The sequence below is a fragment of the Dendroctonus ponderosae genome, unplaced genomic scaffold (genome assembly GCF_020466585.1).
Source record: "Dendroctonus ponderosae isolate FM_Combo_2020 unplaced genomic scaffold, Dpon_F_20191213v2 Dpon_F_20191213_1, whole genome shotgun sequence".
In the NCBI taxonomy this organism is placed as follows: Eukaryota; Metazoa; Arthropoda; class Insecta; order Coleoptera; family Curculionidae; genus Dendroctonus; species Dendroctonus ponderosae.
In genome coordinates this window covers 60,865,449-60,884,162 of record NW_026017110.1, presented here as the reverse complement: position 1 = coordinate 60,884,162, position 18,714 = coordinate 60,865,449, and the positions used below count along the sequence as shown (strand labels likewise).

The window sequence follows — 18,714 nt, the reverse complement described above, 5'->3', positions numbered from 1 at the left end:
TCATATAGATTTGAAACAATCGTGAGAAGACGGATTATCTGATCGAAATGTATTGCATTCCACTTTGCAATTCAAACATCCACAATATCTCGACTTGCTTCGAAACAATTAGATGAAGAAAAACACTGCAATTTTCCGGTGAAAAGTTCCCAACTTTTTCTAAAACTTCTACACTCAGCTGCATGACTGAGGAAAAGCGTGTTGCATGTCAGAAGGAAACCGAAAGTGAACATTCCCGGTAAAAAAGTCGAGTTTGAGTAAGGCCCTGTGTTAAGTCGGAACAATATGTACGCATATCGGAACTTTTCTTTGTTTGCAGATGTCTATCTAAGATTACTTTTCGGATTACTATGAAAACAGATACTGTATACTGTTTAAAAATAGTTAATGAGCACACAAAATGATGCAAAATAATTAAGATTCCGTAATATATAGGCAGTTTTAATTCAGGTACAATTTCTTTGTTACTTCAGGGGTGGAGGACCTTACAGGCTGCCTGCAGGTGTAAGGGTAAACGCTTACTGAAGCTTTAGCGTGAGAAATGATTGTCTGGCGTTGAGAATTACTATGGGTTATTTTTACGAAAAAATTCTATGTTAATTTTCCTAGACAATCTGGGGATAAACAACATTTTTTTTAAGTGGCTCCAATACTGTTCACTCTTCGTCTACATCCAATTCCAAATCGAGGAAATTGTTAGAAGCACTTAAATACTAATTTCACTGATGGATTGATGCGTTTCTATCAAATAAAAAATAAATCGTATTAATAGATTCCAGTGATTAAACCAATTTGCTCCAATTTTCCCACTATGTTCATTGATTTATTGCACATATCCAATGATAAATTTGTTACTCCTTTTCGATGAACAAGGGAATTTTGCAATTTGTAATTTTACTACGAAACAATGGTTTTAGATAAGCTTTGATAAGGCTTGTTACACTTAGAATCTAAAATTATATTCCAATTAATAGGTAAGGCAGCAATTGGAGGAAATTTTGCATTCGCTCTTTCGTCAAAAGAATCTGTGAAGAAATTCCACCATTCGGGCAAGAATGGCATCAGAAATTATATTTTTGTTATGCGATTTAGATGCATTTCTGCACTTACTGATTTTCGATCGATTTATTCCACGGATTATTTTTTTACATGTGATAAATATTGCTTGGGCTCTAGTAAACTTGGCAATTAAGAAATAGATCTTAGATAGTTAAATTTCAACATAATATAAATTTTACAAAAACTTTACCGGGAAGCTGGCTGGGCGGGGTAGTTTGGACAACATTAATTAATTTAATAAACTTTTATCTTTTGAAGGTTTTGCGCTCAGAAAGTGAACTCAACTTCAAAGTCCGCTGACTTGTTTAATCCGCATTCTTGTCATTTTTAGCTTGCACGTGCTTTTTGATTTCGCTCTGATCCTACCTTACGACAAAATGGAATTTAAAATAACCCCATTACTTTGCACTTGACAAGCGTAATTCGAATTCTGATATAATTGTTTATATTCGCTTACAGATAAAGGTGTTAGCGACGATTAATAGCAGCGCGCGAAAATGCTCGTTTGTATCGTTAGTATGTCAAAAATAATGTTTATATTGATTTATTTATAGCGAGATGATTACAGATAAAATTTGTTTCAATTTTATTACTCCAAATGTTGTAGTAGGCGATCTGGATAGTATTTGCTTTATATATTTCAATAATTCTCTCGTTTTATCCAGCGAAGCGTAGTCTGGGAAGTTGGGTGGCGCTTCCTTTACTCCATATTTATTTATAAATTTAAGTAGGGATTATGCATCACGAAGGGCACGATTTTTAATGCATTTTTATAATTTCATGTCTTCTAATAGTTCATGAATCAATACATTTCAGTTAATTTGGTGCGTTTCAATTAAGCGCAATTAGCTTGTACATGAACACAGAGATGCGCAAAAATTCCAAACTGGGGATTTTTCGAGGTACCAAAGCCCGAAAAATATAACGAATATTAAACCGAAGAACGACAAACATTGCACATGATATTTTTCATTGTCGCTATTATAACTGAGTTAAACTTATTTTGGCTTAAGGGTCGATTTTTGCGTTGATACACAAGACATATTACGCAAAATTAACGCAATTGTCTTTATCCATATACTAGACACTATGGATTGGAATTATACCTGGCATGAAATTATGAAGATATGTTAAATACTGCTTTATGAGGCGTAATTTCACCGTAAAGCTATTAATAAAAACAGAATAAATTAAACGCCATCCAATTTCCCAGACTACGCTTCAGCAGAATTTTTACAAAAAACTGTTAAGCGTGTGCGACTATAGTTTGAAACTAGTAAGTTTTTTTGGGATTTTAGCTGCTGCGCCGAGTAAACCGCCTCCGAAGCTGCAAAGCGCTTGTGCTTCCGAAACTTCAGGAAGGAATAAGAAGAACTGATTTCAAGCAATGACTGCGAACACTTAGGTGTTTTTATGCCATGTGTATCGTACACCTCATGGTTAAGTAAATACACATTTACGCACTTACTAAAACGTTTGTGAATGCCAGTTATACACACATCGCGTATTTGCTGCAAAATGCCAAAGCTCGGACGTTATTTGTTTAAATAATTTGCTTTCACACACCGGTTTCATTACCTGTGAATGTCTGTTTTGTTCTTTCTAAAAAACGAGTTTTGGTGGCTTATGGGAGACGCTATATGAGCTCTCATAATAGACTTGAGAGCACGGGGTGTCTGAATCAAAAAATTGATGCCAATGCAAAAGTGATAGTAAATTTGGATTCTCTAAGATGAAAAGGTGTTGTTCGCATGGCATTTTAGGATATTTTTTTTCTTAAAGTTGCAGATAGCTGGGCCCTGGCCTGCATCGAAGCAGACGCGGTTCTAAAGCATGTATATTGAAATAAAACCATCATTGCCTGTTCCTGCGTACCAAAGCAACGCTCGCGTTCCTGCTATTTTATACGACTACGTTTGTATTCTATACGAGTGCGAGTCCTGTGGCTCGCAGGACGATATATAGTGTGTTGGTGTATTTAACTTGCAATTATGGGAGGTAAGACTGCATTCCTTCAATTGTTAATGGTCCTTATGCATTGATTTTTCCTCTGTTGGTGTCTTATTGACCTTGTTTGCGCCCTGTTCTTTCATCATTCACATATTTTCTGCACTTTTGTTACTCTTTTTTTCGGAACTGCGATCAGGAGAATTCTGCAAATTTTTCAACTGATACTAAAAATAGTACTATAAGAGAATTGTTTTTATCAGTAATAGTTCTAACTGATAAGTTTGGAAAAGGGCATCATCATTATCAGCCAGCTAGACATATGCACTTGACCTGCCTTAAAGAAAGTCATTAGTCTGAAGGAAACGGTTTGCTCATTCATCAATATTCCATTAATATAACAAATCTAACTGTCTGCAATTAAGTATTGTTTAAATCAGAAATTGTTGATGAATATTTGACATGACCGCTAACAGAATTTCAAGGTTTCGAGATGGATTAAGTTGCTTTGATAAAAATTTAAAATCCACTTATTTCGATGTGTTTAATAATAATCTTCTATTTCCACTTGGAGATGCTGTAAAATGCACCCTTTTCATATACATGTACATACATATAAATTTATATTTTTTAATATTCTCACCAACACGCTCGTTTGACTTTTTTGATAAAATTTGCAGCAAATTTCGATGTTAGTCCATTATAAAAGGCGCCTTAGTGATGTGAGTAATTTTCGAAAGTTTCGCTTTTCTTTTTGAAAATTGGCATCAATTTTGTTTTGTTTGCCCGCTCGCAAGTTGATTTATTTACAACCACCTGGCAATAATTGAATATTTTGCAGGTTGAGAAATTTCAAAGCAAGAAATTTTCTATTTTGTGGGCGCATTTTTCAGCCATGATTTTTTTTAGAAAAGCATTCTTATTATGGACAGAAAATCTAGGTTCAAACTGCGCTTCACACTGCAGTTTCGGAGTAACTTTCAATTCAACATTCATTCAACTCGAGCTGGTTTTTTAAGCGACAATTCAATAATGCAAAATCAGTAGTCACAAATGATAAATATTCATGTTAGAAACCTGACTATTTCCCAGTTAGTATTTGCTCAGTATTGTTAGGATATTGAATGAAACGGCGAACTGATTTGACGCATTAAGAGCATGTTATTGAGGTAGATATATAAATAGAGAATGAGAAAATCTGTGCGGTCTATCAATTTCTAAAATGATATCTTAAGACCTTGCTTCCATCATTATCCTCCACCTGCGTAAAAATTTAATGTCTGGAAATCGTACGTCGCAAATAACAGGATCATTTTTATTTTCACAAATTCGTTTGGCGATTCTGAGCCAGATCGTTTTAGGATGGTTTAGTGTGGGATGTATTCGTATATCTGAAATAGTTATAATATTATCGCCAACATTAAAACTAAAAATAAAACAAGGGATATATACGCAGTTAACTAAAATAAAATGGAAAATTAAACTTGCACTTGGGACACATTTAGAGTCTTTGATGTGGTATATTTAGGAGAACATTATTTCCGTCGTGTTAAATGCACCCATATTTTTAGACGAGCCGACTCCCTAGTGAGTTTATTAATAACCGATATCTCTATTATTCGATAGTGAACATAAAATAGAAAATTATGTTTATTGAAGGAACACCCGTGCAAATAAGTCGGGTGCATAAATCACACGTGGATTAAGTTATTCTTAACATTATTCCGAGCTGATGGAATTTATCGAGAAATTTGCCCAATAATTTTTAACCTACTTTAGTGATAATGTATTTTTTGGAACAAGCTTTAGTGCCAAAAACTGTTTCCGATCGTTAATAGATCGGGGTTTTCGGGCCAGGACACGCATTGCTCTACTTGTCCGCTAATACTTTCCATTCATATAAATATGTCCCATTTCGAACTATTTTCATGCGTTAATGAACTCATTGAAGTCAATTTCAGCCATTTAAATCCAATATTAAGCCCACATTCTCTAAATTGATGCCCTTTTGTTAAGCTTTCACAATTCCCGCCTTAATCTAAAAAAGTCTCCTTGTTCTGGACAAATGTTATTAATGTCATCGAATTGGCTGTTAGATTTATCAGAAAATGTATTTACCAAAACATTACTTATTCGGGAACATAAAATAATCGCCTCGCAAGTTTGATAAATCGAGCTAATCGTTATGGTTACGTTTAATTCTTATTTTAATTTTTTAAAATTATATTTATATTTCTGGTTGTTTCCTTTGCAGGTTCAGCGTGGGTAACTTTGGCCACAAATGATTCCTATTCTTTAGGTGCCTTAGTTTTGGCTCATTCTCTAAAGCAAACAGGCACTGTTCATCAATTGGCTGTTCTAGTAACCCCTGGTGTTACTAGTGCTATGCGGTAAGATTATTGGACATTTCGTTTTCATTAATTTATATATTAATTAATAACTGGCGTATAGACGTGCTGACATTGAATTATGTTTACCGCATCAGATAGCCATACGCATATCAAATATTTTATGGCTGTTCGGATTACATTGAACTCATTCACTTCAAGTCAAAATTAGTACAATTTATTTTAAAGTTGCTATAAAATAGATGTCTAGTTGATTTTTAATGTCATTATTATAGTCAAGATCAGTTAGTGTGCTGTTAAGTAAGTGCCCGACTGAAGCTAAGAGTACAGCATAGTCAAGGCACTATTAGCTTCTATTTTTAATATTAAATTTACTTAATAGCCTCCATTCAATGAAGGTGCGATGTATTTTTTATTTTTGGCAATTGTTCAAGTTTAATGCTATCTTACTCTACTATTTCATGTATGGGCGCCACAAATCGTTATGTAACATTAATTCGTTTATTTTTATCAAATAACTGTTGTCTATCAACTGTTTATTGACTTCGCATTGAACTTATTTATTTATCTCTGTTACGAGCATCGCTTTATCAGAATTAAAGAAACTCGTTAATTTAATTTTTGTCAGTTTGGTTTTTTGCATATTGAAATGAAACTTCTTTTCAGAGAGAAGTTATCATCAGTATTCAATCTAGTGCAAGAAGTGAATATTCTTGATTCACGAGATGAGGCGAACTTGAGGTTGCTGAAAAGACCCGAGTTAGGCATAACATTCACAAAGTTGCACTGTTGGCGGCTCACACAGTTCGACAAATGCGTATTTTTAGATGCAGACACCTTGGTATGTTTTAAAAGGGAAACCGAACTATATTTACAGAGCAACTGTAATTATTCTTGCTTTCAAGAGATGCATTATGATTAAAATTAGCTTCCACTCTTCACCTAAAATAAACCATCCGCTTGATCTGCACGAGTGTTGGCGGAGTCTCAGCCGCCCCTTTACTTTGTTTCAATTTCAGGTCCTTAAAAATTCCGATGAGCTTTTCGAACGGGAAGAACTGTCCGCTGCTCCAGATGTAGGATGGCCTGACTGCTTCAACTCCGGAGTATTTGTCTATCGTCCGTCTTTGGAAACTTACGACAAATTGATTCAGTTTGCCTTGGAAAAGGGCAGCTTTGATGGTAAGCGAAACATTAATTGAATTTGGATAGTAAATATTTACGAAAATTTTGGTACAAGCGGATGCCAGATTCGCGTGGATTCGCTAGTTTGAAAATGTAAACATTGGCGTACATACTCTAAATAACTTGGCAGTGAAGCTGGAACCTAATCATTATTTTCACCCAAGCATCAAACACCTTGAAATTGAAAATATTAATGTCATAGCTATGCGATGTTGGCACTGAAACGCTATGTCACTATTCGTTAAGCGCAAAACGCACTAATTTTTTTAGCATGGTCTGCTTCATCCTATTAGCCATGGTTCGATTGTATCAAATCACTTTTTAGAGGTTTTCGATAGCTTCATAGACCGCACCTCTCACATTTTAAATATATCTTTCAGACAACTAAGCTAAAGTTCTACCATTTTTCTGCAAATCTGTCCTGCACTAAAACATATCTGCATATTAACAATGGATGTTGAAGCATCTCGCTGTACATAATAGCGACCTTCGGACTGTTAGGGTCTGGTATTCTGAAAGATATGCATCGGTATTCCCACACAAAGTGGAGTATTTGCATAAAGGAACCGCTCTTTGAGTCGTAAATCCCCCAGAGAGATCGTTACAGTTTCACCAAGCCAAAACAATTAATATTTATTTTAATACTAAATGAATACGGGATTTTCGTTTTGTTTCAGGTGGCGACCAGGGGCTTTTGAATCTATTCTTCTCCGACTGGGCCCATAAGGATATTAGCAAACATCTTCCTTTCATCTACAACTTGTGTTCGACTGCGTGTTACTCATATCTTCCAGCTTTCAAACAGTAAGAAATTTTCCATATTCGTATTTAATGCAACGATGTAATTTGACTGGGCCCTAAATCTTGATTACTTCCTGTTGCGCATTTCAAAGCTTTCGCTTTAATGGAACTTGGAACAATTGAAGGCGGTGGTTGGTACAATAATAAACAATCAGGGATTTTAATAATTGCGTCAATTCTATTTTTAACAGAGTTTAAAATATTATTTGCTATTATAGATTTGGAGCAAATGCAAAAATAATTCACTTTATCGGAGCCCAGAAGCCCTGGCTTCAATACTTCAACACTGAAACCAAAAAAGTTCAACCCTCTGGCGAGTCTTCACATTTGCAGGAGGTTTTACAGCTATGGTGGAATATTTTCTGTTCTCTCATCCACCCTCATTTGTCACCTGCGATGGTATGTAAACTGTGTTTAACCAAATCTCTACTTTCTCTAAATCAATTCGCCATAACATTTACTCAGTTGTATTATAAAACATTTTCTCTTTCAATTTTATTAACTCTAATAACATTAATGTGTCTTCTTATTGATGTGTTTTACACGATGTTGTCTGATGTGTTAAATCTGCTTTCAAATTTTACAAGCCTCCAGTGGAGTTTTTTGAAAACTTTAATCTAAATGAGGTGAGTTGTTGAGAAAAAGGTACTTTTCGAACTATATATAGTTTTCGTTCTTTTAATGTGCTATTTCCAAGTTCAATATACGACGATCTGTTAATTCGATGCGGACGTGGTATGTATATTGTGCATTTTGAGTTTTGCAATGTTTTGGAATGCTTTAAAAATCAAACAGTTTACTTGTGCACATATTTGAGTGAATTATTAATTATTTCCAAGACTGTGTTATAGAATGTGGCATGATTCGGTACAGACTCAAGTTTTTGTATTTTGAGTAAAATGGCTTCTAATACTTAACGTGCACTTTTATAGCATATGCACTGATATTGAAATAGTGAGTGCTTGTAAAATTACTGTAACTATAATGAAGTCACTTTTCCTAGCAACTAAACGTTTTAATTTTCTTTCTTTTGCATGATTTTTTTTATCTCAGCAAGGTCAGTCGCAGCACGGAATGAGTCCATCTTATTTCCCACCCGAATTCCATCCGTCCCCTAATCCTACTGCGTCTGCGGATGACTACGAAAGTGCGTGGGATCCGTGGGACGAGTATGATGAAAAAATCTCACAAAATACTAATAACTCATTGATCTCCACTCATTATAATCAAAATCAGCCCATTGAATCTCTAAATACAAACACTAGTCGTGTTGCTAATCAGCCCAGCATTCATAGTCACTCGCAGTCGCATAATTATAGCACTTACACTGTCCAAAACAATAGTTATTATCAACCGTCGATTCCTACTGTACTATACCAGCATATTCCTAGGGTGCCTGCTCCTTCCCCAATTCCTCAAGAAGTGTATTCACCTGCTCAGTTCCATCCCTCAATTCAGCATCCTGAGCATAACCTTCAGCACCATCACGAAACCCATCAACAACCTTCTCCATGTCCTCCTCAACATTTTCTTTTGGAACAACTGCCTCAACGGCCTGACGCTCATTATTATCCACCTGAACCACAACAGCACCATCAGTTCCATAATGAATCACAATTTCCTCAACCTCATGACCACCATCATCATGAAGAACCAGAGAAATTCGATCATTATGATCAGCCACATGTTCACTATGCTGAAACTCATTCGCCCGAAGAACCTCAATCCCATTTCACTCATCAGGAGCCTCAGGTTCATGAACAATTCACCTCCCCTAGTCCTGTACGATCCAGATCTCCAAAAGCTCCCGATCAAAGTCCTGTATTACCCAAAGAATGCGAGGCTACAACTACCGTCTCCAACAGTAGGTCGCTCAGTATTACTATTGAGGAAAATAGTAGCCAGGAAGACGTAAGTATTCGAAAAATACTTATTGCTTTATAAATATATGCAATTGTGACTAATATAAAAACTAACATTTTTTGTACATATTACCAAACATATCCGTATATCATCAAAGGTTGATAAAACTATCGTTTGGACATTTTTACTTCTTTAGATTTTTTTTAAAGCGTTGGTTGGTAAGAGGATTTAAGGGCAATCTTCTGGTTTTCAGGCATCTCTCTCGAATATATTCTGCGGTACTTTTCTTGGCCCCCAATGTAGTGTTACGATAAAAATTGTTAATAGCTCGGCAGTATTTTGAAACATTTTTCTTATTTTCTAGGCTGGTTTGGCAGGAGCATTCTCCCAGTTGACGTTAGGAGTAGCACGAACTGTAGAACAAGACGCCCTAGAAAACGTATTGAGAAAACAAGCTTGGGAAGTAGGAAATATCGATTATTTAGGAAAAGATTCGTTTGAAAACATTTGGAGCAAAATCAGTGAAACTTTAAGTGCTGCTCCTCATCAGCCTGAAGAGCTTGTTGCTGCAGAGTCCGAACTTCCTACTGCCTCTGCTGAACCAGAAATCGCTCCTGCCGAAAGCCAAAGCCAAACAGGTGTGCAATGAGTAATTTTTTTTAAAAGAATTAACACAACCCTGAATGCGTGTTTACGTTTTTATTAATCATCTTTCCATTGTGTCTTTCGCACACAACCTGCATGTTTATCGTTCGTTTTCATCCTATCTAGAACAAAAATTTATTTAGTGTTATGCTCATTTAATTGTAATTTCAACAGTTGGTTTTTGCTACTTGTGACGTCCTTATTATTCAGAATATTAATATTTTATTTTCCTAATGCTGCTTGGAATTAATCAGAGTTACGAGGACTAGACATCGAAGCAAAGAGACTAGGTAGTTCATCTAAATCAAAAACACCGAGCAAGAAATCACCTAAATAATCATTCATGGCTTCAATTGTCTTAATAAACTGTCGAATCTCAGTAATCATTAGAAATATTATTAATGTTGATTTACATTTTTATCCATCAGTTGAAGATGTTGCGCCTTTCATGTAACAATAATAATTATAATAAAACGGTTTCTATTTTAGCGTTTGTAGCTTTGCTGCCCCAGGCGATTAAGGTACCATTCGAATTTCTGACTTTAAATCTACAAACATGATTTGAATGATATTCTGATTGCTTATAGTAATGTGTGTGCCGTCATACAGTTTGGGGTAGATTAAAAGGCAGGCAATAACGCATGACATCCACGGCTTATTAATTCCTGGACATAACCAGCGTGTCTTCATGGACTAATGGGTTTCATTCAAGGGTTATTTATGTAAAACCTCTTTGCAGCCCTTCAAGATGTGGCCACTCCCGATCTTCCGCCTGTTCCTCCCATCGATCCCAAAGTAGATTCACCTGAATCTAGTCCCGTCCAAGAACCTTTAATTAGTCCGAGCCAACCAGAATCTGTTTTGCCACAACCGCCATTAGAAACAGTTCCTGCCGAAGTTATTAACGAGGCGGCGAAGGAGAGTCCAGTAGAATCTGCCGCGGAAATTAAGCAACCTGATTCGCCGGTTTCGGTTGAAAAAGAGGCGGAAGTTAAAGAGGCAGCTGCCGAAGTCCCGGTGGTAGCTGAAAAGGTCGAGGAGACAGTTATAGCGCCACTGCCAGCAGCGGAAGTTGAGCAACCTGTTTCAGCTCCAGTAGTTGAAGCTCCTCCTGCCGCACCGGTTTCTCCCATTGAACCTTCAATTCCGGAGCCTAAGCCTGCAATAACTGAGGCAATCGCCGCACCTAAACCCGAAACACCTGCTACACCCGTAGATCCAGTAACTGAGGTTATTGAAGCTCCTAAGCCTGATTTAGCTGTGACACCTGCAGTAGCAAAAACTGAAGCTGTTGTAGTTCCTAAGCCCGAGGCAAGTGAAACGCCTGCAGCTGCTGAGGCTCCCAGACCTGAACCAGCAACAGCAACAGAGGCACCTGTAGCAGTTGCACCACCTGTAGCAGTTGCACCACCTGTAGCAGTTGCACCACCTGTAGCAGTTGCACCACCTGTGTTAAAGGCAACACCATCAGCTGCAGTTGTTGCTCCAGAAGAACCTGCTGTGCCTGAAAGTCCGGCAGCTGCAGAAGCGACGGCGAAACCGCTGCAATGTCCACTAAAGACTAAAGTTGAAGAGGCTACACCCCCAGCTACTCCAGGTACCCCTCCAGCGACTCCACCGGTGGAAAAAACGAAACAAGCATTGACCGCGGAAGCAACTGCTCCTGAGACACCGCCCCCGAGTGAAGGGGCTTCAACCCCCACGCCCCCACCTAGAAAGACTGACAAGCCGAAGAAGGTAGCAGCTAAACCGAAAAAATGATTCAATCAGCTCTTTTATGCGATTATAATGTGCCATTTAAATTATGTGTGTTGCCTGTGTGATCAATACTCGATTACTATTTTGTTTCCTATTTATTTTTTGTTAGGATTAATAATACATTTTGTTACTAATAACGTCACACTTACACCTTTGTCTCTCTGATTAATAAATGAGATGTTTTTTATTGCCTTATTTAATCCTGAATATTATATTTTTGTCTGTGGGATTTCGGCGGTTTCAGCAGACGACAATTTCGCCGGTTTCAGTGTATCTTCAGTTTAAATAACTGCAGACACTTGCAATGAAAGTTGGCAAATAACAGGTAAGGAATAACCATCTAATAAAGATCAGTCAGAGGTTACTGATATAAAACTTAAGTAATTTCAGGCACCTCTCATCAGCTGAGATAAAAATAATTTCTGTATTTTTTATTTTTTATTCAAATTGATAACCAACAAAACAATAGAAATGTAACAAAACGGTAGATGGACAATTCAATTATGTTCAATTTAAAATCGAGATCGCTTCAATATCGCAAAGCTTATGAACTAAAGTTTTTATGTCAATAGCTATCCTAAAACAACGATTGCTTAGAAAAATTATATGTATATGTTATGTTGTTTGTAATACTATGATTATTCATTACATGAATGATTACGTTTTATAAATGTAGATACATTGTAATGAACACATATATAACATTAGTAACGTTTCAAATTACATGTATCTACACGATGTTAAGAAAATCGCACATACAAATACAACTACGAAATTATCTAACTTTGTCAAAAATTCTACACACTCGCTTTATATATTTATTCAAACCTATTAAATTAAGTTTAGTACCATTTAAAACGTCCCGGTTTCAATTATTTTACCTAATTTCACTCTTTTTCCATAGTTGAATTTAAATGTTGCAAGATCTTAAATGCAAAAATAACCAAAGCGTTAATGTTATACAGTCATATGTATACGTGCAAAATTTTGTGTCATTTTATGTGTATCATTTTATCACGCGTTTAAACATTGTCGAAAAATTTTATATAATATGTGTTTATTAGAACGACTGTATATGCTTCTTTACTTATGATAATTTACCACAATGCGTTTGTGTTACACAGCTAAATATGTATCAATTTGCTTCAAATGTGTTATTTATTGGAACGGCATTCGTTATATCTTATGTTATCTTAATTTTATCAATATGCCCGTTTAGGCTGACAAAAATTAAGCAGTTTCAAGCCAAAAATTGATGTCATTTTGAGCTCCGAGAAAATTGATTTTTTCAACACATTTTGAAAAACAAACTGCAAGGGTAAATTATTGTCGAACTGGTTTACTAGTGATCAAATATCAGAAAATGTCCCTGTTTTTGGCTTAAACCTGAATTGTGATAAAGAAGTTGAAAGTTGAACAATGAAGCCGTGTAGCTTAAAATATTTTGTTAGCGATTGCCATTATATGTTATATTTTATCACTTTGCATCTAGGATTTTGGAAAGCTTCTGATATTATTTATTATGGTAAAGAACCAACAATTCTCCTCAACGATATTGATTATATTAAAACGATGATCTCGTATAAGTAATATTGATTTTTAACTAAAATGCTCCTTGATTTAAAGCTTAGTTTTTTAATGAGTATTTGCGAAGTACACCCTTATTACATGCTGATAATTATACTAGCCTTATCTCTTATTTTTATAATTTTTTAAACGATTTTTGCCTAATTTGGAAAGCTACTAACAAGGCCATATTTAAATTAGATCAATTGTTGGTAACTTTACTTTTCATTGATCTTTCCCAGACTTTTTGAATCGGGGATATTAAATAGCTTCTAAGTGTCCATACATCAGCTAGTTTGACTGAACGCCATTTTTCTACAAAATTAATACACAGCCTGAGCCTGTCCGTATTTTTATATAATTTAATATTTAAGCAACATAATTATTTACACCTAATTTTAGCACAATTTTTACAGTGGGTTTCTTTTATTAACATCTATCATAAAAATCTGAGTAGATCTAGATAATTTAGACAGCGATAAGTGTAGCACACAGCTGAATTATACTATTTTGAATTTGTAACTAAACAGTTTGTTATTGTCAAACTAATTAGAATCAGTGACAAGGAAATGTTGCTTTCTGTATAGGACAGGCATTGACAATTTCGATTCAATTATTATCTAGTAATTTTTAAATAGTATCATACTGCCATTGGTCATTGTCTAAATTATTTTAACTTTAATTGAAGTATCCAATTTTAAGTGAATGCTTGGGAATAACTCTACTTCCAAATTGAATACTTTCTTGCATTAAGACTAACATCATAAACTTCCCAAACCCTCAATATTTATATAAAATTGTAACAATAATATACGAATTATTTAGATATTTTGTAACGAAATTATAAATAACAGCTCTTCTGTTTTTTGAGTTATTGGGTGGGTATGGGTGACATTTCAATCAAATTAAAAGCAACTTAGGATCGAGAAAAGCACATCTTAAATGATAATACATACTTATCGATTACATAATTGTGCTCGTTGAGTAAATCGTGATTTTTTTGAAAATGTCACACATACAAAGATGCGTCAATTAAATTTAATTACACGAGGCATACAAAAATTTTTGAATTTTTGCAAAAATTATCCCTTCGCCCCTCCCCGATAGCGATCCTTGTAGCATGTGAAGTTAGCTTGATAACTTAGCAGTTGAAGAAAGCACCATTATTATACAAACTTTATCCTTAATTGCTGCTTTGGAAATTAAAATTGTGTTGGTCGAATCGACTTCACCGTTATTAACTCCAGACTTTTCTCAATAGGAAAAAATGATTTCAGTTTCTCACTATCAGCTCCTGGATAGTTTATTGCTAAGTTCGAATTATTGAAGTACATACATGTCCTTTAATATATTTTTTCTTTTATGTCAAGTTTTGGGTTAAAGTGAAATTGATTCAACAAACAATTCAGAAATGTGTTTAGAATACTCTTCAACTTGACAGAAATGCTATAATATCGCAACATTTGCTAATTTGTGCATATAGACTTCTTCAAGATATGCAATTCTTATTAAAATTGAAAGCTGATATCTTGAACCGACAGCGGCTTTATGGAAACAATAGTTTTAACATAGGAGGTATTTTGGGAAAAAATACTTCCATATTTCTGCCTATTAATTTGTACTTTTACATCATTCTGATCTATCACAAAAATGAGGGCTTGTCGATCCAAGATTCTGTATGTAACGTGCTGTAGCGATAAATACCAAACAGTGCTAGCTGAACATATTCTAATCTGAATTTTATTAACAATATTATATTCTGCACTCGAAGGATAGCTTTCTCAAGCGATTAACACTTCGTATGATTTATCCTAATAATTTCAAAGGGTTGGATTGCGAAAAAGCCCATATCAGCATAGAATACTAGCGCTGATTTATTTCAGCAATTGCTCGGTTTTTATTGTGTTCTTAATTTTCTTCCCTTAACTCGTTATATTTACTGTCGTACCAACTGTTAGTATTCTTGTTAATGATATTGGCTTTGAAGTTGCATTGTTTTTAACAATACCGAAATAATACAAGATACCTAGATTGGAGAACTACCCACTATCATAAATCAGTCCAAATTCATTCTATTGCTATTGATTGAGAACTGAAAAAAATAATCAGTCTTCTAAAAATCTGATTTAAAGATGTTGAGTAATAGTCGTCATTTTGAAATTAACAGGAGAGACTAGTAAATAGAAAACCTTATCAACTGGCATCATATTGAAAACTCTTCTTCGATTCGATTGATCTATTGACTCAAAAACAATACGCTGGGATCATATTAAATTTTGAATTCAAATCGAACATCACTCGAATCCAGAGCAAGAGTTTGCAATTGTTAAGCAGTTCATACAACTGTACTAATACATATTATGATTTAGCTACGTTTGAAAAGTTGTGTGAAATGCCTTGCAGCTGATGATTTTAATAAGATACCTTCTCCACCAAACTACACTTACACAAGCTGATCCACCAGCCCGATTATCTCGATTATTCCATGAAGACTACTGCAATAGTTCCCTAACTTCGATCAAGTTGAAACGAAAAGCCGAGATAACGAACCGTACCAGTAACCTCTTAGTTCATAGCGCTCCAGGTGCTATGGTGATGTTAAGGAGGGGCGGGGCCGATCTCATACGTCTGCCGATTTTGAGCTGATACTGGGCGTCCGACTGTGGATAACCACTTTATGCCCATTTCTCTCCACCAAAACTGCTGTCTGATGAGCTTCCAGTTCGTCTATATCTCCGTCTCCATCTCCTTCATCACCTAGTTCACCTTCCTCATCTCCTGATTGATCAGTAGCTCCGCGGAGCCTTTTATGTTTCCTCCAAGCATTCTGTATGAGTCTTGCACAGTACTCTTCTCTTTGCCTCCAAAGGGTGGAGCTAACTTGCTCGTAACCGAGCTCGTTTGGTTTCGGTTGCACCTCGCTCAGTTCAGCAGTTTCATCAATGGCGTTACCCTTTCGCGCAAAGAAATCTTTGGTCAATGCGTCCAGAATATCAACGCAGAACATTAAGTCACCCTTGCAGATGGGTATATCCATGGACACAATTTTATATTTGTTGGGCTTGTGAATCTGTAAAGGCGGCTCTAGAACATCCAGGAAATCTGAAAGTTGATCGTATCGGATATACTGCGTTCCGTCAGGATCAAACTGTTGCCAGATTTCATAATACATATCATAGTCGTCGTCTGTTAAGCCTTCCTGTACGTCTTCTGTGGCTTGCGAGTAATTTTCCAAAATGACCGCTATGTACATGTTTATTACAATCAAAAACGATATCACCAAGTAGCTTAGAAGGAATGCTATTCCAATAGTTGAGTTGCCGCAGTTTCCAGTTTCGCCTATCTCGTTGTCTGGCTGCTTACAGTCTTCTTCGTTTATTATTCCATCCAGAACACCATCCCAACCAGCTGAGGTGGACATCTAAACATTGCGGGGGTTACAAAGAAGGAAAAGCTCCCATAAAGTGCAAACTTACTTGAAAAAGCAGAATCATGGATTGTCCGAATGTTTTAAAATTATACACGTCGTCCAAACCGCTCTTGTCTTTGACATGCATGAAGAACGACATGCCGAAGATCGCAAAGATGAACATTACTAAAAAGAGCAGCAAGCAGATGTTGAACAGGGCTGGCAATGACATGGCAAGCGCAAAGAGCAGAGTTCGGATTCCTTTTGCTCCTTTGACCAGTCTGAGAACTCGACCGACTTTTGCTACGCGCACTACCCTAAGCAGCGTGGGCGATACAAAGTATTTCTCAATAATGTCACTGAGCACTAATCCCAAAATTGATAAAATAACTACCACTAAATCGAACAGATTCCAAGGTTCAGTAAAGTAGTGATAACGCAAAGCAAACACTTTCATGAGGCACTCTGTAGTAAATATAACTATGAAAATCATGTTTAGATAGTCCAAAACTTTCGTAAATGTCTCTTTCTGTTGGTAGTGGTCCATCGTCATTGTCAACATATTTAGTCCTATAAACAACATGATGAACATGTCGAATTTCTTATTAGTCACTATCTCGAACACTATTGCTTGAGGTCTCCACTGAAAAAAAAAGAAGATATTTTTTACCATCGCTGTTGTCCTAATCTCTAATAATAATAATTCAACAAAATTACCCTAGGTCTAGGAATGGCTTTCATAGGCTTCTTGGAACCCATTTTCTTCATCGCATTGTAGTACTTCTTCTGGTCTTCCGTCATGAACATCTCCAAAGATCCACCTGCGTAAGATAAAAACTTCCGTTAAAACAAGTCTCTAGAACATCTGCCATATTTCCTGCCATAGCAATACTTATCTTTTTCTTCTGTTCATTGAAGTTATCAATGATTACTCCTATAAACAGATTGAGAGTGAAGAATGAGCCAAATATAATGAAGAACACGAAATAAAGGTACATGTAGATGTTCGTCTCTCGAATGGGCTGTTTGTGCAGCTGAAAAAAAATACAATTTAATGTACTGAACTTAAAAGTGAAACCCACAAATTCCTACTTCTCTAGAATCAATCGCATCGTTCATTATTTGGATCCAGCCTTTGAAAGTGGCCACTTGGAATAGACAAAGATATGCCTTTCCCACATGGTCGAAGTTCATTGGTGAGTTGTCCCAAGTGTAATTTTCTGCTTTACAGGCATTGTAGTCGGGAATAATTTCCCAACTGAGCGTAGTTTTGTTGTTGTCAACGCACTGAAACAACCATCAGTAAGTTGCCGTTCTACCAAACTAAAATAAAAGTCCAATACCTTGTAATATTTCCCAGCAAAAAGCTGGACGCCCATAATAGCAAAAATTAGCCAAAAGATCAAGCATACTAACAATACATTGAATATAGATGGTATGGCTTGGACCAGTGCATTTACTACCACCTACAACATTAATCGTGAGCCGCAAAACTCGCTAAAGTTCATCAAATAGTTACCCTCATGCCCTGCATTCTAGACATGGCTCTTAAAGGCCTCAAAGCTCTGAGCGTTCTCATGGTTTTAAATGCTTGAATGCCCCCCGCACCGCACAAAGAAGCAATGAAGTTGATTAGCGATACCATGACTATAACAAAGTCGAGCCAACACCAAGCATTGGTAAAATACTTTTGGAACCCTAAAGCCAGCCACTTGATCAACATTTCAAAGAAGAATATCACCGTGAAGATTCGATCCATGTAGTAAAGAATGTCTTGCAAAATTGGTCGCGCTTGCAAGTGGACGTCTTCCAACGCTAAAGCCAAACTGCTTAGCAAAATCATGGTAATAACAGCTGTTTCAAAGTATTTATTTTCAATTAGCTGAAAGGTCTTGTAGCGGAGGTTACCCCAGCCTTGCCAGAAAGGCGAGTCTTCATCTCCCGCCAAAAAGGGAAATTTCTTGTAGCAGGTCTCTGGAAAACAATCAGCTGAGTATTCATCGAGTATTATATCTTCGGTAACTCCATCCAGTATTAATCCCTCATCCAAAGGCTCTTGGCAATCGCAATCTTCTTCTTCCATCTCTGCAATAAAAATCATTCATTGTTAACTAGAAGTTGTTATGTTGAAAC

General features: G+C 36.1%; 2 protein-coding genes across 8 annotated transcripts in view; one reads left to right on the top strand and one right to left on the bottom strand.

The window, feature by feature from the left end:
- Positions 1-2,899: 2,899 nt before the first annotated feature.
- Positions 2,900-11,793, top strand: LOC109541006 (glycogenin-2). Of its 3 annotated transcripts, none has more exons than XM_048661792.1 (9): positions 2,900-3,057; positions 5,261-5,396; positions 6,021-6,195; positions 6,374-6,536; positions 7,217-7,343; positions 7,559-7,739; positions 8,394-9,251; positions 9,568-9,841; positions 10,103-10,336. In XM_048661792.1, exons 1-9 carry the CDS (start codon positions 3,051-3,053, stop codon positions 10,183-10,185), a joined length of 2,004 nt encoding a protein of 667 aa, XP_048517749.1. In that variant the 5' UTR covers positions 2,900-3,050; the 3' UTR covers positions 10,186-10,336. The 3 variants fall into 3 exon arrangements, with proteins under 3 accessions (XP_048517749.1, XP_019765192.2, XP_019765193.2); XM_019909633.2 differs by lacking the exon at positions 10,103-10,336 and adding an exon at positions 10,588-11,793 and having other exon boundaries at positions 2,901-3,057; XM_019909634.2 differs by lacking the exons at positions 8,394-9,251; positions 10,103-10,336 and adding an exon at positions 10,588-11,793 and having other exon boundaries at positions 2,903-3,057.
- A 2,236-nt stretch (positions 11,794-14,029) lies between these two features.
- The window catches only part of LOC109541007 (sodium channel protein para), a 29,830-nt gene continuing 25,145 nt past the window's right edge, over positions 14,030-18,714 (bottom strand). For all 5 annotated transcript variants that reach the window (XM_048661791.1, XM_048661787.1, XM_048661788.1 and 2 more), the window contains 7 exons: positions 18,101-18,666; positions 17,925-18,047; positions 17,674-17,868; positions 17,478-17,615; positions 17,299-17,406; positions 16,649-17,224; positions 14,030-16,593 (listed from right to left, as the gene is read on the bottom strand). In XM_048661791.1, coding sequence (XP_048517748.1) covers positions 15,793-16,593; positions 16,649-17,224; positions 17,299-17,406; positions 17,478-17,615; positions 17,674-17,868; positions 17,925-18,047; positions 18,101-18,666 — 2,507 coding nt within the window. In that variant the 3' untranslated portion in view covers positions 14,030-15,792. The remainder of the gene's footprint in view (positions 16,594-16,648; positions 17,225-17,298; positions 17,407-17,477; positions 17,616-17,673; positions 17,869-17,924; positions 18,048-18,100; positions 18,667-18,714) is intronic.